This window comes from Falco naumanni, chromosome 20 (genome assembly GCF_017639655.2).
Source record: "Falco naumanni isolate bFalNau1 chromosome 20, bFalNau1.pat, whole genome shotgun sequence".
NCBI lineage: Eukaryota > Metazoa > Chordata > Aves > Falconiformes > Falconidae > Falco > Falco naumanni.
Genome location: NC_054073.1, coordinates 1552253 through 1570827, shown reverse-complemented (window position 1 = coordinate 1570827; position 18575 = coordinate 1552253). Strand labels below are relative to the sequence as shown.

Here is an 18575-nt window from a genome sequence, read left to right as displayed (position 1 = left end):
TGCCGCTCTCCCCGCCTCCCTCCCTCCACCCTCTTCCCCGCCCCGAGGCCTCCTCCGTGCTGCCATTGGGCGGCTCCCCCTGGTTCCCGCCCCCTCCCTGAGGTGATCTCCACGCCCATTGGGCCCTCGGGCGGTGAGTGACAGCGGCTCCGCGGCGGGGCTCTCCTTCGGAGCGGGCTGGCGGCGATGATGGAGTCGGTGCGGGCGCAGCGGCTGCAGCCCGGCGTGGGGACGCTGCGCTCCCTACGGCCCGGCGTCACCGGCGCCCCCGCCGCCGCCTCGGCGCCCCCCCCCGCCGCCCGCCCCGCCGCCCGCCGCGCTGGCGGCGCCGCTGCCCGCCGCTCCGCCCCCGGCCGGGCTGGGGCTGGGGCTGGGGCTGCCGCCGCCGCCGCCCCCCCTGGGGGCTGCAGGGACCCGCCGCGCCGCCGCCGCCCGGCGCCGGACCGCCCGCCGTGCTGCGGGAGGCGGTGGAGGCGGTGGTGAGGAGCTTCGCCAAGCACACGCAGGGCTACGGCCGCGGTGAGCCGGGGCGGGGGGCGGGCCGGGGACTCGGGACCCGGCGGAGACCCCGATCCGATCCCCTTCTCGCCCCGTTATCCCCCGCCCCAGGCTGCCCTCCCGGCCCCCCTCCCCCCCCCCCCCCCAGCTCGGCGGGGTCTCTCCCTCCATCCCATCCCCCGTCGCCCTCTCCCGGGGATGGGGTCGGGGTCACCCCGCTTTCCCACACGGTTTGCCCGCGGGGCTCTTTGCCCCTTTCCTTCCCCCCCCCCCCCGTGGAGACCAGGCGCCCCATCTCCCATCCCATTGCTCTGGGGTCTTCTCGGGGGGGGGGTCTCCATCAGCTGCCCCTTTTTCCCTGCCAGCCTTGTGCCTGGGCCTCCCCTGTCCCAGCCCTCCTTCCCCGTTAATCCTCCCTTTTCTGGGGTCCCTGCTGTAACCCGGTTTCCTTTGCTCCATGCTACCCTTTCCCCTTCTGCCTTCTCCAGCGTAAGCTTTGAGGTACGGACCTCCCCAAGCCCCTCTTCCTTACCTGGAATTTGCATGGCAGCCTCCTTGGGTGAGGGTCCTGCTTCCCTTTGCTTCCCACCACCGAGCTTTGAGCATCTTTTTTTCTGCAAATCTCGGATTTAGAGAAAAGAAGAGAGCCAGGAGCCTCTCCCATGGCTGCACATTCCCTATCCCAGCGGCGTGGTTTGCTCATCTGATGGGCTGTAAGGGTGACTGAGGAGGCATCCTTGATGATTTGTCGTTAGGTGAAATGTTGGTAAATCAGCCTTTTGTGCTATTTGTGGAGATTTTTCTGCTGTCTGCTGCTGGCTCAGCCCTGGTGCTTGGGATCTCCCAGCCCTGCAGAGTGAGCCCGGATGGTTTGGGCAACGTTAAAGGTGAGCATGGGGAGGAAAGGAGAATCCCTGCTCCAGCTCGGTCCGTCTGGGGCTGCTCGTGCCAAAACTGAGAAAGTGAGTAAAGTAAAAAAGTTACTAAAATAAAACCACTGAGTCCATGGTTCTCTGGGTCTGCCTTTTCCCTAAGGAGCCTCGTGGTTTCAGGGGTCAAGCTTGAGAAACATTCACGGGTCTCCTCCTGGAAAGCTCTGTGGCCTCTTAAATGCAAACTTTCAGTTTTTACGGTAGTGACTGCTTCCCAATACCCAATTTGACATGGGTTTTTGCTTTTGCGAGTTAGGGAAAGAAGACAAGGCAGGGGTAGGCAAGTATATATAGAGGTGACCGTGAAAGCAGACGCGGGGACCTGAGCTGCACAGAGAATTCCCTAGCTTGTGGTTTAAAGCTGAGGCGTTTCCTACTTGTGCTGTACCTGTAACAGGTAAACATGTGATAAAGGTAGAGAGAGTAGAGGCTGGGTTTTTTTTTTTAGTGCTATTTAGATGCTTTTTATGTTTTCAAGAAGGATTTTTATGGTTTTATGTTTAAGAAGGAGGATTGTTGTATGGTAGTGGTTTAGTCCTCTCTATGTAACTCCTTCAACTTGATGTTGAGACAAAGAGGCTCATTTCTTTCAACGAAGGCAGCAGCAAAGAGGGCTCAGCTGGGCGATCCTTGCCATTCCCGGTGGCTGCAGGTTTCCTGGGATCCCCCTCGCTTCTGTGCTCCACCTTATTGATGAAAAGCCCCGCAGCTGGGAAGAGAGATCAACTCTGCAGGCTGCTGGTGCTGGGAGAGGCTGTTGCGGGGGTGTTGAGTACTCCACCACGCTCCGGCGCCGCGGGGCTCCAAGCATTGCATCAGAGGCGCCCGGTCGTGCGAGAGCCCCTGGAGGAGGCTCCAATCTGAGTTTCTTGTACACTCCTCCTTATTTCAGTAAGAGGGGGGGAGGAAGAAAAAAAAAAAGTAAAGCAGCAAGAAAAAAGGTTAAAGCACATATTTTACTGGCCCTGTGATGGAAAGAATCTTCCACCCCACCCGAAAGGAGACACTTTGCAACTATTTTGAGTTCCCGACTTCTTCCGGCTACGGCGGCAGGTCCAACAGAGGCGTTTGTAGGCTTCCAAATGGTGAGCGCTTGGCAGTCACCGGCGTGCGGGGGGACCGCTGCTCGTCTGGCTCCGGAGCGACTCAGCGCCATGTGGAATCACTTACTCTTCTGTATTTAATATGCAAGTCAGATGTGCTATCGTATACACAACGCTGAGATACAGGGTTACGCTCCAAAGCAATAAACAGATAGGACTGATGGTCAGAGCAGGCTCTGCTTTGCGTCTCCCAGCTTCTCTTCGTCTTTTCCTGGAGTGGCAAATCTAAAGAGCAAGCCGCTGACAGGAGCCACCCTGTGTGGTTGAGCCGTGCTCTGTAAATCTGCCCGTCTCCCCACCCCAGAGGGTGGCAGAGCTTATCTGGAAGATCAGCACGTCCAGTTCCTGCCCTCAGAAATGAAAACAAACAGACTAAAAGGGATCAGCTGATGCCAATAGTAACAGTTCTGTGTTTTGAGCCAGTAGAGAGACTTGTTCTGCTTGCAGGTATCAAAAATATCTTTCTTTACACATTGGGAAAATACCTTTCTTTACACATACACAACCTCGTGCAAGGTGCAGAGACAACATCGCTTCTTCAGCATCTTTACCTGCGTTCGAACCATCCAGTCGTTTTTCCCTCTGCCCCAGCACTGCGTTGTGTAGGGGATCAAAATCCTTCAGGGTGCAGGAGGCGTCCCTGCTGTCTTGAAGGACCCTCCTCTCGCAAATGTGAGATGGAACAGGATTTAGGATGCTTTCTGAAAAGCAAAAGCAAACTTCATGTCTCCTGCCTCTTTCCCTCACAGCACAACCTTGCGGTTTAATGGGAGGCGGGGGGTGAATGAGCAAGGCTGAAAACCATCGATCCAGAGCTAATTCAGACTAAGATTTTGCTTTGGATTCGGCATGCTGAAGTGCTCAGCTGGTGTTTGCCTGCTGAAGGTGACACGTGCAGCGTTGGAGCTGGAGCTGTGCTGAGGAGAGGGGCAGGTCTCTGTTGTAGTGCCGTGGTTTGCTCTCCGGCTCTGTAAAAGCATGTTGTTCTGAAGCGTTTGGAGAGTTGCAATTAAGTATTTTACTCTTTTTGTCTCCTAAAATCGCCCTGCCTGCAGCAGCTGGAAGAATTTAAGCCGGTCTGGGAAGAAAACCTCTTTTGGGTGCTTCTCAGCTGTCTGACCTGTTGCTCCAGTCGCTAACAAAGTGCCCAGCCAGCGTCTGGCATAGAGGAGCCCTTGTCTTGGGCTGAAAACACAATTCCCTGCCTGTGCCCGTGTCGCATGGTGTTTCCTCATTAACCTGCTCTTAACGCCAGCTATTCAGGCTTCGCTAAATTAAACCAAACTACAATTTCTCTGAATTTTAGGAGTAATTCCATGTGTTGGGAGAATTTGTGCTGTCTGATGTAAGCTGGGCTTGCTCTGCAGTTTCTTGTGTGGTCGCCGCTGCGAAGTCTCGGTTGCCCCATGCCAAACAGTCCCTGAAGCTGTTATTGAATCGGGCATTGTTTCCCCAAATCCGTTGGGGATTATGTGCATGATTTACACCGTCCCTGGGAAGGGAATCTGCCTGGATGGGTGGGAATTCTGTCTGGGTATTGGTGCACTGGAGAACTGGCAGGGAACCGTGTATTGTTTGTGCAGCTTTTTGCTAGTCTTCAGTGGAAAATTGCCCGTCTTGCATTTTTCATCAAAAGAAAAACCAACAACCCACCCCAAACTAAACTTGAAAATAATCCAAAGCGACTGTTTTATGAACAAAATGCCCTGAAAAGCCTGTGGTTGAAAGAGGAGGGAAATGCTTAGTGAGGAGCTACTGTGCTAGTGACTCCTCGCCCGGCTTCGTCTTACAGAAGGCAATAAAACAAAATAAAAGGCTCGAGCTCGCTGTCTTCCTGAAAGCTGCCTGGCTGAAGGCCTACAAACTTACCGCGCTGTGTGGGCAACCGAAAAGCTGAGCCGGGGTGGCTTGTGATGGGCTTGGCACCTCACGTTCACGCATGGCCTTAAATTAACCTCCCTTTTATAACCTGCCCCGGGAGACTTTGGGAACAGCAGCCTCGTCTTGCTCGGTGCTCTGCCCCGGTGCTGGCTGCACGGCGTGCAGCTCCTCGCAGGAGAGCTTGCGTGGGGATTTGGGGGTATTTTTCTCATGTTGCCTGTCAGACTGCAGCACGGAAAGAAGCCCAGAGCAAATTCGATGGGACTTAGAGCGCTAGGTGCTATGAAGTTGATTTTTCTCGCCCAAACCTTGACAAAATAAAGGGTGGGTAAAACACCTCGAAGGGAGTCCTCGTGGCACTGGGGATTCAGGAATGAGGAGAGCGATGGGGCAGCCGGCTCGCTATAGCAAACGCCTCTCGTTCTTGTGTGCGTATTAAGAAGACTTTAACCTCGTGGATTCGGGCTACAAGCTGCGTGCCACGAGGGTAGGTGCTCAAACCCCGCATAGCAAATGTGGGGCTCCAGAAGAGGTGCCTGCTTAAAAACAGCTTCTGAAAAGGCTGTAATTAGCAAAGTCAACCAGGGCTAATGTTTCAGGCTCTGGTTTCCTAACTGGGATGGAAAAACTGTAACAAAGCTAGGGCTGCTTTTATTCTGTGATTCACCGTTTGGGTATACGTCCTCCCATGCCGAATGGCACAACCGAGATTCCCCAGTTAGATGTCCCCATTCTCCTCTGTGCTGATAGATGCTATGTGGTGGTTAAATACTCCCACCCAAATTACAGGGAGTTCTGCCAGAAAGCCTCAGCTGGGTAGCTTTTTGCCTCAGGTCACTTCTTGTATCCCCAGCCGTGTTTTTTTGAGTGAGGTACATGATGTTCAGCATCGAGGTAGGTGGTTTCTGCGGGTCTGACAGGTCACCTGCTTTATTTTTATCTTACGTGTAAGAAAGTCAGTATTGAGGATCGGCTGAGGCAGGTGACAAACCTGCTGAGCCTGTTGACAGCCGTCTGGCCGAGGAAGAATGCCTCGCTGTCCGGCTCTGCAGCCTTTTTCAAGTCCTATTCCGAAAGCTTTTCCCAAGGTTTGTTGGAACGAGAAGAGTTTTTCTGTAGGGAGCTTTGGTTTATAACTCAGTGGTTCTCCTTACGGTCGTCTTGCAGGGAGAGGCCTGTTTGTGTTGACATCGTGCACTTACAGCGTCCCTTAAAGCTGATGGGGTTTAATACGAGAGATAACAGCGCTGCTCGCGTAGGTGGGCATATGCTAACGTTTATGCCGTGCTCTTTCTGGATGCGGGGAATACCTGAGGAAACCGGCTGCCCAGGCTCTTGTTTTCTGTGTCTGAACTTGATTCTGCTTCTGTCTCCTCAGTGAACGTCGTGGAGGCCCTTCAGGAGTTCTGGCAAATGAAGCAGTCCCGTGGAGCTGATCTGAAAAACGGAGCCCTCGTGGTGTATGAGATGGTCCCTTCCAACAGTCCCCCTTACGTCTGCTATGTCACCTTACCGGGAGGGAGCTGCTTTGGCAGTTTCCAGGTACGACTGCTCGGCTGGAGGCTGTCCCGGCTGCGCGGCTCGCTCTCCAAAGCAGCCTGTCACCTGGGTGCCCTGAGAATCTTTCCCCACCAGAATTAGTGCTCAAATACTTTCCTGCGCTGGCCACAGCATCAACGTTTTCCTGCCGATTCAAAGGACGAGAGCGACATGGGTCTGACTGTAAACCCTCTTTCATTTCAAGCTGGCTGATAAGTGCTCCTGGTTGCCTATAAAACCCCACCCGAGTTCAGTCTGGGAAGGTTTGGCTGTAAATTTTACTTTGCTGTACGTACTGTATCCCCTACGTATGACTCAGACCTTAGCAGCGCTGAGGTGGGATGTGGTATCAGAGAAAACTGTTAGATGGGCTGGTTTTGGTGCTTTGTCCTCCTTCCCAGGACTGAGCGGTGAGGTGTATGTGCAAGATGCATCTGGGACAAACTGGTAGAGTAAAATATCCTTGCTGGGGCTCTGGGTTTGACCCAGTACCTCTTCTCGAGGTGCCAGAAGACTCTAGAAGTCCAATCATAACATTGGATCAATAGTTTCTCCCCCCCCCTTTCTGTTGAAAAGGAAAATGTCCAACCCAAATACCTCACCCGAGAGATTAAGGTCCAAAAATCACAAGGGGTCCTGACTGCAGTTCGAATTCCTTCGCTGTAGTGGCTTTAGGCAGTTGCTCTCTGGTCTTGGTTTGAAGAACCTGTCCAAAAGAAACAATTCTAGCAGCTACACGGTCTACCCATCCTGAAGAGCAGTCCTTGTGCTTAAGAGTAATTTGGTTACGTTTTGGTTTTCAGCTAATTAATTTTGTTGACGATCTGATCGGTGGCGTTTCCTGATGCAGATACTATGTGCTGAGTTCAGCTGCCTGCCTAATTTTTGTGTTTAGCGTGGTTGGGATAGCTGTGGTTTAAAACTAGCTCCTAATGATTTCAGGATGTCTGAGAGAGCACGGACTTTCCAAAACTACACAACACTGCCACCTGATTCCCATTCCCTGTGTCGGTGGGAAGTTCAGAGCGCAGGGCTGAGGCGATCTCGGTCACATCGCTGTCTTTCTGTCCTTGATGGTGTTTGTGTCTCTCCTTAGTTCTGTCCGACCAAGGCTGAGGCCCGAAGGAGTGCTGCGAAGATTGCGCTAATGAACTCGGTCTTTAATGAGCATCCCTCCCGAAGGATCACAGATGAGTTCATCGAGAAGAGTGTTTCAGAAGCCCTGGCGTCTTTCAACGTAAGGCTTTTGGGTACCCAGGTGGCTGCAATTGATGGGGAAAAAACCTCAAATCATGGGAAGAGCAGTTTTCTTTTACATCTGGAACTCTTTCTGACAGTTTTTTTTTCAGGGATTTCTGAGTATTAAAACTTTTAACTGTAGCTCTCATTCTTGTGCTCCGGCTTCCCCTCCCACACAGTCTCATGCTCACGTTTGATTGTGCTGCCCTCGGATCGGGCAGGAGTAATTAGGATAATAAGACTGAGATGTTGATCTGTGTGGCCCTTCTCTGACCGGGTTGCCACATTGGCTAGCTTTCTCTAAACCAAATTTTTCCCAGAAAATGTAGTTTCTCGCGGCGGGAGCTTTGCATTCTTCTTTTACTGCTCTAATTATACCTTGTCCTGGGGGGAGTTCTTGCTGTGCAGTCACGTGGCGCTTGCCGGTACCCAGAGTATTGTTAAGAATTTTGAAATAGCCGTAACGGGCTGCAGAAAAAACCCTGTTTCAAGTGGCATTGCCAGAAGCAGAGCGAGCATCGTTACTCCCCGAGAGCTGCGGGAAACGATGCGAGTATCTGAGATCGAATGAGGTGGGTAGGCGCGTGGCCGAGGTGCGTAAGGCTGCCCTCAAAAACCTGTCCTGGGGTGGGTGAAGTGGAGATGGTGTAGCAGAAGCGGCAGGTAGCAGGGGAGCCACGCTTGGTCAGGAATGACAGCTCTGGTATGAAATGTCTCCTGCAGGGCAATCGAGAGGAAGCTGATAATCCCAACACCGGGATCGGTGCTTTCCGCTTCATGCTGGAATCCAACAAGGGGAAATCGATGCTGGAGTTCCAGGTACTGTTCGTAATTCAGTTACACGGTTCAAGGGGTGGTTGGTTTGATCTTTCAGCTTCACCCATAGCGCTTTATATTCAAAATAAAAAGGGAGGTTTTCCTCTTAGACCACAACTCGGGATTTGCGGCGCTTCCAGGTGCAGGTGTAGCAGCAAAACACTTGGAATTGGGATTCTCTCTGTAAACGCTCTTTGATATTTGCAAGGCTCGGCATCGTGAAAGGGGCGAGCGTTGCTCTGAGCCAGTGTTTTCAGTGACATGCTCTTGAGCTAGCTGGTGCCCAACACCCAGACGATACCTCCGGATACCACAACTCAGGGCGTTCCATGAGCCGTTCAGTTTGTGGGTTTTATCTTCTCCCTGCAAAATGGGAGAGAGCTCGCTTCCCTCAGGAAAGCTGGCAAAGATCTTTCATCCGAAGACGTTTTGATTGTGGAATTAGGAGTCTTGATTGCTGTCATTACATGCCCTCAAACCGCAGCATTATCAGAGCAGTCCTCCTATCCTGCTGAAATATGTTCAGTCTGTCTCTCGTTACGACAAAACATCTGTGAAATGAAAACTACAGACTGCTGAGGGAGAGTGCTGTAACACTTATCAGTTCTGGTTAATGGAGCAGAAGGAGTCCGTGCAGAGCAGATGACTGGAAGCTGAGATTCTGCTGGGTTTTATTCCAGCCTTTCTGAGGAAACTGCTCCTAAGAGCAGAGCAGAGCAGCCAGGTAAATAAAATAAGACGTGCCTAGAGCGCTCTGAATTCTTCGTGCGACTCGATAGCCTCGTTGTCACTCAAGACGTGTATCCCTGCACGTACAGAGCCGTCGTTAGGACGGTGCGTTGAGCTTCACGAATCCTTTGAGTTTAAACTTGGGCTTCAGAAGCAACTCAAAGTGGTTCTTGTGCAGAGGAGTTGATTGTAAGTGCACCAACTGGAACTGGATTTTTAGGAGAGGAGAAATTGGGCCGTAACTCTGCTCCAGACAGTTGAAGCAGGGTTTGGATGTGTCTCCAAGTAGGTGCCTTAAGCCTGTAGCGTTGCTGTATTTGGGGTTCTTTGCTGTAGGCAAACTTTTCCCAAAGCTGACTTCTTGCCTGGCTCGTTTCCCTTGCATGGAAATCCTCAGTGGGTGGAAGACAGCAGTGTTTATATTAAAGGTCTTGTTTACACAGGGTGACTCTGTTAGGAATATTCCTCAGGCTTTGTTTGTCTTTGGGAAGCCTAACTAGTCGCTGCAAGTTTATGAAGCCGAATGTACATGGTGTTGAGAGAGAAACGTTCGCTTGGAAAACACTGGGCTGTCCCCCACTCTGGCTGGTGGCTTAGCCTGGAGGCTGCGGGATGCCGGAGCCTGGCTGGCAGAATCCTGAAATCCCTGGGGCAGAGGGAAGCATCAGCATCTTTGTCTCGCCCGTAATCCGCTCATCTGGCCGGGGGATTTCTGTCTAGCAGGGTGAGCCAGGCTCTGCCCTTGCGTCCTGGCTCCTAGGCCTTCCACCTCCCCCGCTTCTCTGGTTTCCGCGTCTTTTTGGTAAATCTTAACTCTAACGCTAGAAATGTTTTTCTTTATGGACTCCGGAGTCGCGAACATACTCTGTGATCCTTGCAGTTGCAAAGGACTGGGCATGGTGTTGCAAAATCCTTCCCGGTTTCTCGTTCCCGTAGCGAGACACCGGCTTGACTGCTTGTAACGCTGAGCCCTCGTCCCCGCGCTGGCTGGCGGCCTGACTGCCTTTTGCTGTTGCAGGAGCTGATGACCGTCTTCCAGCTGTTGCATTGGAACGGCAGCCTCAAAGCCATGCGAGAGAGGCAGTGCTCACGGCAGGTGAGTCCGGGCGTCTCGAGCAGTCGCACGCTGGGCGCGTTCGGGTCGCGACAACCTTCTCCTTAAGCTCCTTTAGCTGGCGCGGAAGCCAGATGCTCCCAAGCGACGTGTGTCCCCTGTAGCGACTTGTCTTTCCTAAGCTCCCCTGCATATGTCCGTTACCACCAGGAGGTCCTGGCTCACTACTCCCACCGCGCGCTGGACGATGACATAAGGAACCAGATGGCCATGGACTGGGTGAACAGGGAGCAGAACAGTCCAGGGGCCCTTTCCAGAGAGCTGGCTTCAACGGAGAGAGAGCTGGACGAAGCCCGCCTGGCCGGGAAGGAGCTGCGTTTCCATAAGGAGAAGAAAGACATCTTGATGCTGGCGGCTGGCCAGCTGGGGAGCATGCACTCCTCCAACTGCTAGGCGCTGGCGTGCAAGTCGTTCCACTCCCCCAGGCCTACTAACACCTCCACGCCGACGGGATCCGTCCCGTGTCACGTAAAGCATGTAATGCCTCTTCCAGAATCGTGGCCCGTTTGCACATTTTAAAGATTATTTTTTTTTTTAACAAAACAAAACAAAAAAAGCTCCTGTACAGATTTTTAAACCTTTTAATACTTGCTTTTAGACCTCCTCCTCAGCCTCCTATCCACTAGAGAATTCCTTCTGTCTCTTTTTTTTAAAGATGGCATTAAAACCACGGCCTTTTGGTGTTAGCGCCGAAGACCGCCGCTGTACGTGGGTACTCGTGGCCGGCAGCGTTCCACAAAACGTAGCACTTCTTCCAGGAAGCTTCTGTTCTTTGGAGCTGCTGCATGTCACGCAGATCTGCTTTTTTTTCTTTTTTTCTTTCCTTCCCTTCTGCTTCTATCGTAGAGGTGGGGTCTATCAAAACTCCTTGAGAAGCACACTAACTAAAAACCCAACGAAACAAAACTACCGACGCATTCTCTTGTAACACTACAATGCAAGCTGCCTGGGGGAACGCTCCCAAGCACGTAAAAGGGATTTTAAAACTGGGATTTTGTTTTGGCCAGACTTAAGTCTACAGCGTTCGGGTTCCAAGCTGAGGCAGGATCCGCGGTTCCCCCTCCAGCTGTCAGGTGCCTGTATCTGTTCCTGCTCTGGCTGTTCGCTTGTGGCGTAGGACGTAGTTCCTTCTCTAAATAACGCACCTAACAACAAACGACAAGGCCCCACGGTACGGAAGGGATTGGACTCGGGTGTTTAATCTGCACCAGCCAGAGCCTCCTGCTCCGCTCCCTTTCGGTCCTCTCTGGGTTCTCAACCAGGTTTAACGTGGTCTGGCAGGGTGGCGATGCCCGAGCTCTGCCCCAGCGACTGGGGGGGGGTGAAGCAGCCGGTTTGTTTTGCTGGAAATGGAGTTCGGGAGGTTTTTTTGGCTTCCCCAGCCAAGCCGGGGAGATGCAAATTTTAAAAAAAATCTTACAAGAAACAAGAGATGGACATGCTGTTCTCTCTGGAGCAGCTTCCAAACCAAATGTCAGACTTGGCCTTTTCGAGGAAGGTTTAAAAAAAACCTTGCCAGAGTTTCAGAACTCGCTAGCAATAAGAGGGGAAACTGCTCAGCTTCTCTCCCTGAAGGACCTTGTGGATACGAGCCTTTGTTAGGTAGGATTGTGGTGAAGCCTCTGTTAACGCGGACTGTGGTGAAGCCTTTGAAGCAGAGCACAGATCCAGCCCCGAGCAGCAAAAGCTCAGACTAAGGTTTGGCCTCGACTCTTGCTTCGCTTCAAAGGCGAACCTCCGAAACCTGGCGGTTACTGGGGACGACTCTTAGGATTTCTGAGGGCTGAGGAGTTCTTCAGGGCAGCGGATTGCGCGCAACTCCCCGCTCCTAGGTGAGAGCTCGGCACGGGAGGAAGGGAGTCGCGTTGAAGGCATGGGGCTGTGCGGTTTGACCCCTGGCCCGGAGCGCTTGTGCGGCACAGCCTCGCACGAGGAGAGGGGGCTGGGGCGAGAGCTCGTGGAGCTGGGAGTGAGCTCGTTCCCTGGTCATAGCGGCAACAAAACAAAGCGTTGCTGAAACAAAAATCTCTATATGCACTATTTTTTTAAACAAATAATTCCCTATTCTTTCTATACGTATCAGTACTAAATCTCTATGATGTTTAGATTTGTAAAAAAACGCCCTTTACCGACGTTAAAAGTGTTCCTTCCGCTCAAGTTCAGCCAAGAAAACTACTTGTGCAGGGCAGATTCTGTATCACTCCCTGCGGTTCCGACAGGCGGCCGGGAAGAGCCAGCAGCAGCTCAGCAGGAATAAATAAATTGCAGGCGGCCTTCTCCCATCGCTGTTCGAGCAATAGTTTCTGTTTTGAGATGGAGATTTTAAAAAACGCATTATCTGTAGGTTATTCTAGTTTTGTATTCTCGTCCTAACAAACCTAGTTTGGTTTTTTTTTTATATATTTTTTATACGCAGCCTCTTTACACGACAGTATTAATGTTTCATGCATTTATAAATGTGATTGTAAATGGTGTGGAGTTGGATTATTTTTTTTTTTTTTTACAGGCTGGCAATATCTAGACCTTGTATTTGAATTTAATCACTTGCTTTAGAAATAGCGCGGAGTCTTAACGCCTCTCCACCAGCACTTCCACACCGGCGTGTAGCGTTCCGTCGCGTGAAATGGTGATTTATCCGAGGGCCTGATCCTGCAAGGCAGGGAACTCCTGAGAAACCTCTGCCCTGACCGCTGTGCCCGGCGCAGGGGGCTGCTCGGCGTTCCCGGCTTTTTGCGCGTCGGGATTTTAATGCTTTTTGCCAAATTCTCCCTAATGTCCTGCAGGGCTGGGAGGGACACGAGGTGTTCCGGGCGCCGGCAGCCGCTCTCGGGTGGATCAGGGAGGGTTCCCGTGTTCCCAGGCATCCTGGCGGGAGGGAAAACAAAAATTTGACACTGTGATTTGTGGTTTTAGCAGTCCGGGCGCCGGCTTTGAGTCTCCGGATCTGCCTGGAAGGTGATAAAATGCACAAATCCAGGTTTTCTCAGCATCTGAAATGGGTGGTTGTTCTTGCTCGGGCTCTGTAAACGCAAAGCTGAAAGGATAAATCACCGTGCGGCGCTGCGGGTTGTACGTCTGATTTTATACAATAAAACTGTAGATTTTGGGGTAGCACGGTGGCTTCTCTCTTCTTCTGCGGCAGGTTGTGTCCCCAGCCCCTCCTGCGAATGGTCCCTCTGCAGCGGGGGCACCCCCGCCACGCCAGGGGGGTGGCTGGGCGCCCAGTATGGACCCAGTTCGGCCCCAGTTTGGGGGAAGGCCTCCCCGTCCTTCCCAAGATGGCGCTGGCCGCGGGACGCGGTGCATTGGCCTTCCCAAGATGGCGGCGCAGCTGCTTCCGCCGTATGCCCTCCCCAAGATGGCGGCGCGGCTACTTCCGCCGTGCGCCCTCCCCAAGATGGCGGCGCTGCTACTTCCGCCGTGCGCCCTCCCCAAGATGGCGGCGCGGCTACTTCCGCCGTGCGCCCTCCCCAAGATGGCGGCGCGGCTACTTCCGCCGTGCGCCCTCCCCAAGATGGCGCGCGGCGCGACATTGCTTCCGGCGCGCTTCCCGGCGTGCACCGCGGCGGCGGCGGCAGCGGGAGCGGCAAGATGGCGGACGTGCTGGATCTGCATGAGGCGGGGGGCGAGGATTTCGCCATGGATGAGGATGGCGACGGTGAGGGCGGTGCCGGGGCTGCCCGCGGTAGCGCGGCCCCACCGAGCGGCCCGGCCCGCTGCCTCCTCGCCTGGGGCCGGCGCGGGGTCCCGCCTGCTCCCGCTCGGGCCCGGTTCTGGCCGGCGCTGGGCCCAGCGGCCACTACCCTGCTGCCCCCCGGCCCTGCGCCGCTCCCCGCCGCCCTCCGGCTCGGGTCCGGTCCGGCTCGGACCCTGCTCCCGTACCGCTTACCCCGCCTCGGGCCCGGCCCGCTGGGCCCTGACGGGGCCCGGCCCCCCTCGCTCAGGGGGTGTCCCCGGGCCTCTCAAGCTCAGTGCCGTGCCCCGGGGGTCCTACCCGGCCGGGGGCCGCGGCCTGGCTCCCCTCCCCGTTCCAACCCGCTCCCCTCTCGCCCGCAGAGAGCATCCACAAGCTGAAGGAGAAAGCCAAGAAGCGGAAGGGCCGAGGCTTCGGCTCAGGTGAGGATCAGCCGACGTGCTCTGCACTCCTGCGCTGGCCGGGCTGTCCTGGAGCCTCCGTCTCCCAGTTTGGGTTGCCCAGACCATCCCTGAGCCTCCATGTCCCAGTTTGGGCTGGCCAGGCCGTTCCCCAGCCCTCCAAACCCCCATCTCCCGGGATGGGTCGGCCAGACTGTCCCTGAGCCTCCGTCTCCCGGGTTGGGTGAAAGGCCTGCCCTGGGGTCGCTCAGAGAGCAGTCGGGTGTGAAGCCCCCACCGGTTTTGTGCTTTTGGGGAGTTTTAAAGTGGATTGTGGTCGTCTGGGCCCTGTTGTCTTCCTGAGTGATGGCGCCAGGTGCCCGTTTCTCTTTCCCCCTCTTTGCTGTGCCCAGAGGAGGGCTCGCGGGCCCGCGTGCGTGAGGACTACGACAGCGTGGAGCAGGACGGGGACGAGCCAGGCCCACAGAGGTGTGAGTATCACCGGAGGCACCTTCCCAGCCCCAGCGCGGGCGCTTTGCCAGAGTGAGGGGCGATGGTGGGGGAGCACAGGGTCTTCGGCTCTGTGTCGGGGTTCAGACCGTGCTGGGACAGAGCCTTTCCCCACCTCGCTGGGATTCACCTCAGGCTCAGCCAAGGACGTTGGACTCCAGCGCTCCTAACCCCAGGTTCTTGGGGGTAGGGGGGGTGTCCCCTTCCCTGAGCCCCCTCAGCTGACGTGGGGGCACACCCTGCGCTCGGCGTAACCCTTACCCCTCTCTGCACCGCAGCGGTGGAGGGCTGGATTCTCTTCGTCACGGGGGTTCACGAGGAGGCGACGGAAGAAGATATCCACGACAAATTCGCAGAGTACGGCGAGATAAAAAACATCCACCTGAACCTCGACAGACGGACGGGCTACCTGAAGGTAGGAGGGGGCGCTCAGCGCGGGCTGCGCTTGGCCCCCCGAGCCTCTCGGCTGCCTCGCCGCCTCCGTTTTGGCTTACGGGATGTTTGAACTCGTCCGTCTGGTGGCAGCTGGATGCAACTCGCGCTCGTGTTTCCCCTTCCCTGGCTCCGCTGCGGAGGCTGGGATTGAACGGGGCTGGGGGGGGGGATTATTCCTACATCCAGGGTCACCGCAGCTCCCGCTCCCTCCCTCCCGCTCCTTAGGGATATACTCTGGTCGAGTACGAGACCTATAAAGAGGCGCAGGCGGCCATGGAGGGGCTGAACGGCCAGGAGCTGATGGGGCAGCCCATCAGCGTGGACTGGTGCTTCGTGAGAGGGCCCCCGAAGGGGAAGAGGAGGTAAGGGCCGCGTCGCGCGCGGGACTGCGATTAAAATCACCCCGTGGGCTCGTGAGACCGATAAACCGCCCCCGACACGCTCCGCACTCTCTTCCAGGGGCGGGCGCCGCCGCAGCAGGAGTCCGGACAGGAGACGCCGATGATGGATACCTGTTTTTACTCGCGCGTTCCAAACTGGGGGAACTGGGAGGGAAAAGTGGGGGGTTTGTATGTGGGGGACGGGGCGTTGGAGGAACAGCTGGAGGAGTAAAACAGTTCATCGCTTCGGCAGATTTGCTTCTTTACCAGATTTTATTGTTTTCAAACAAGGGAACTTGAGTGAAGAAGCAACACCTGAGGTTCCTGGGGGTGGTTTTCACTTGTGTTTGTGGTGAACGCAGCCCCTGAGCCCGGTTACGTCTCAAACCGCGATGTTTTTAAGCATTTTGTTACGTCTGCGAGTGACCTGGCATTTTGGCCGCTCTTCTTTAAAGAACTGATTTTGTGTAAAAATGTCCTCTCGTTATTTGTCCTTAATTAAACATTCTGAGAAGCTGTAACCGAGCCCCGGTTCCTTCCGTGCCTCTTCGCTAATTTTAGATTTACCTACAGTCAGTCGATGTCTCTGCCACGGCGGTTGATCCGAGGGCTGGCAGTGGAACAACTTATTAGTTGAAAAAGCCATTTTCTCTTAAAATAGCATCTGAAAGCGACAGTTTTACGGAGCTGCGCGCTGCTCTCCGGCAGGTCAGCGGGTTTTCTGCGTAGCTCAGCGCCGGGAGCGTTGAATTCTCCCCGTGCCCCCGGCACAGGTGAAGGGGCACATTTTAAATACGTTACATTTTCTTTTTTGGCATCTTTTGAAGGAGTTTCTGCCCCAGATGTTGCTCTCTGCCTGACGCGGGGTGCGTTGCTTCTGGCTTACGGCTCCTCACGTGCTGCCCGGTGCCGTTAGGCGCCACCCAGCATGGAAATGTGCCGGTGATGCCGCAGCGCTGGCTCCGGATAAACCATCCCCGGGCCTAAAACCAGGTTCCTGCTGAGAAAATAATCTGAGTTTATTGCTGAGCAGCTTCGTGGTGGCACAGAGCCCTTGTTGTCTCCCCCCAGCCCCCTTTTGGGGGTGCCCCTCGCCCCGCCACGGGTCCAGCCTGGCCTCCCCGTCACATGAAGCTCTCCACCGTCCTCCTCCGGCACAGCTCACAGCTCCGTCCCGGTGGGGCTGCGCCCGCCATCACCTCCAGCTCGTGCTTTCCGGATCCCCCCTGGCCGTTGCCAGCTCCCCTGGCCAGCACGGCCGTGGTGGAGACACGGAAAGAGCCGGTGAGGGCAGAGCCAGCATCTTGCTCGTGCCGGCGGCGGCTGCAGCGGCAAGCGTGCCACATCTCCCTGCGGAAATGCACCGTGAAGAGCCCGTAGATGAGCGGATCCAAGCACGTGTTGAAGAGGCCGAAGAGGAAGAGGATGTGGCTGAGGGACGGCGGCACCTTCTCCCGCGTCAGCATCTCGGGGGAGAACCAGTACCAGAGGCCCAGGAGGTAGTAGGGCGTCCAGCAGACGATGAAGGTCAGGACGATGACGATGGACATCTTCAGCGTGCGCATCCTGGCCCGGGGGATGTTGTTGTAGGAGCGGCGGAGCTGGATCTCCTGGGAGGAGACTGCGGGGTGGAAACGCAGCGGCGGGTAGGAAGGAGAGAGGAGGAACGCATCGCCCGGCGGTTAATTAAGAGCGCTGGGTTAATGAGGGGGGGAGAGGGGACCCGAGCGGGGTGCTGGGCCCCAGCAGGAGCAGCGGGAGGTGGAGGAGGAAGAGAAGCGAGCGGTGGAGGCGCGGCGCGGCCCCGGCCCGTGCTCTCACCGCGGGCGTCCTTCATCCGGCCCGAGATGGCGGCGAGGATGCGGCCGTAGCAGAGCACCATGACGAGCAGCGGCAGGAGGAAGAGGCAGGCGAAGGTGAACATGTTGTAGAGCGTCTCCTGCCAGTGCGCCCCGAAGCTGCCCACCGTCGCGCACTGCACGAAGCGGCGCGGCCGCAACCGGCTCACCGTGCGGAAGATGAACGCCTGCGAGGGGCCGCGGGGCGGTCAGCGCCCTTCCTCCCCTCCCCCCCATCATCATCGTCACCATCCCGCCCCACCCACGGTGTCCCCCCATCCCCGGGGCTGGGGTTCGCCCACCTGGGGCAGAGCCAGCACGGCGCTGAGCACCCACGCCGCGCACAGCATCGCCTTGTTCCTCCTCTCGGCGCAGCCCACCGCCAAGGGGTTGACGATGGCGGCGTGCCGGTCCAACGCGATGACGACGGTGACGAAGGCCGAGGCGTACATGGCGGCCAGCTTGAGGAACATGAGCGCCCGGCACGCCGCGTCTCCCCCGTACCACTGCACGGTGACGTTCCAGGTGGCGTCCAAGGGCATCACCACCACCGTCACCAGCAGGTCGGCCGCCGCCAGGTTGGCCATCAGGACGCGGACGCGGGGCGGGCGACGCCGCGGTGCCCGGGCGGCCGACCAGAGCACGGCACCGTTGCAACAAGCCGAGGAGAGGAAGAGGAGGCACGTGATGGCCACCCGCACCTTGGCCGCGGTGGAGAAGGTGGGCAGCAGGATGGGCTCCTCGCCGGCACAGCTCCGGTTCCCCGCCGGCCCGGTGGCGTTCATGCCGACGGTGGCCGCGGCGGGGCTGGGAGCCCGGGAACCCGCTCGGGCTCGTCCCCCCGGCAGGACACAGTGACGTTGAGCATCTTTGGGGTTCGCCCCGCTCGTCCGGCACGGCCCTGCTGCTGTGCCGGGGGTTTGGTCGGGGCTCAGCCAGGGGGGCACCCAGAGCCATGGCGCCCGCGTCCCCTCTCGCTCCTGCGGCCGGGGCGCGGTGCGTAACGGAGCCCGGCCCCGGGCTGGGGACAGTGGCCTCGTCCCCCCATTCCTGAGGACCCCCCGGGGTGCGGCTCAGCCCGCGGACCCCTCAGCACCCAGCAGGACGAGGCTGGTCACCCCCATCCCCCGGCCCCGCGCCCTCCCCGTGTCCCCTGGCCAGCCCTGGGTGTCCTCCTCCGCCTCCCTCCCTTGTGCCCGGTCCCCTGAGACCCCCCAGCCGGGCTGAGCCCCCGGCAGCAGCGCGGGGGGGACAGGAGGGACCCGGGTGTCCCACGGGTGCTGCCCCCACCCCCAGCCACGCCCGGTCACGGTGCCCCCCTACACCGGCAGCGTCCCCAGCCCTGGCAGTGTGCCAACCTGCCGCTGTCCCCAGCCCCACCGGTGCCCCCCGGCAGCGTCCCTCAGCTCTGGCAGTGTCCCCAAGCAACGGCAGTGTCCCCCGGCGGCGTCCCCCGGCCCCGGCGGCGTCCCCCGGCGGTGCCCCCC

General features: G+C 56.7%; 3 protein-coding genes across 3 annotated transcripts; 2 read left to right on the top strand and 1 right to left on the bottom strand.

Moving 5' to 3' along the window:
- Window positions 1-142: 142 nt before the first annotated feature.
- Window positions 143-12962, top strand: LIX1L (limb and CNS expressed 1 like). Its single transcript, XM_040618766.1, is given in 8 exon segments — window positions 143-290; window positions 292-411; window positions 413-519; window positions 5793-5956; window positions 7050-7190; window positions 7916-8011; window positions 9756-9833; window positions 10002-12962. Coding segments are annotated over 8 exon segments (1053 nt in total). The 5' UTR covers window positions 143-186; the 3' UTR covers window positions 10245-12962.
- A 443-nt stretch (window positions 12963-13405) lies between these two features.
- On the top strand, window positions 13406-15771 carry RBM8A (RNA binding motif protein 8A). The gene is made up of 6 exons (XM_040618919.1): window positions 13406-13509; window positions 13908-13967; window positions 14339-14416; window positions 14714-14850; window positions 15096-15232; window positions 15330-15771. Exons 1-6 carry the CDS (start codon window positions 13443-13445, stop codon window positions 15373-15375), a joined length of 525 nt encoding a protein of 174 aa, XP_040474853.1. The 5' UTR covers window positions 13406-13442; the 3' UTR covers window positions 15376-15771.
- Window positions 15772-15885: 114 nt separating this feature from the next.
- On the bottom strand, window positions 15886-18210 carry LOC121099582 (gonadotropin-releasing hormone II receptor-like). Its single transcript, XM_040618733.1, has 3 exons — window positions 17391-18210; window positions 17072-17276; window positions 15886-16871 (listed from the first exon to the last, which is right to left on the bottom strand). Exons 1-3 carry the CDS (start codon window positions 17871-17873, stop codon window positions 16375-16377), a joined length of 1185 nt encoding a protein of 394 aa, XP_040474667.1. The 5' UTR covers window positions 17874-18210; the 3' UTR covers window positions 15886-16374.
- Between the last annotated feature and the right edge of the window lie 365 nt (window positions 18211-18575).

What these genes read in the sequence shown, in the direction of transcription:
- RBM8A (XM_040618919.1), top strand. Translation starts at nt 13,443, where the DNA reads ATGGCGGACGTGCTGGATCTGCATGAGGCGGGGGGCGAGGATTTCGCC. An exon ending in CATGGATGAGGATGGCGACG is followed by an intron (nt 13,510 to 13,907) that starts GTGAGGGCGGTG and finishes TCTCGCCCGCAG; the next exon opens with AGAGCATCCACAAGCTGAAG. An exon ending in GACGGACGGGCTACCTGAAG is followed by an intron (nt 14,851 to 15,095) that starts GTAGGAGGGGGC and finishes CCCGCTCCTTAG; the next exon opens with GGATATACTCTGGTCGAGTA.
- LOC121099582 (XM_040618733.1), bottom strand. Translation starts at nt 17,873, where the DNA reads ATGAACGCCACCGGGCCGGCGGGGAACCGGAGCTGTGCCGGCGAGGAG. An exon ending in CCGTGCTGGCTCTGCCCCAG is followed by an intron (nt 17,277 to 17,390) that starts GTGGGCGAACCC and finishes GGCCCCTCGCAG; the next exon opens with GCGTTCATCTTCCGCACGGT. An exon ending in CCGGATGAAGGACGCCCGCG is followed by an intron (nt 16,872 to 17,071) that starts GTGAGAGCACGG and finishes TCCACCCCGCAG; the next exon opens with TCTCCTCCCAGGAGATCCAG.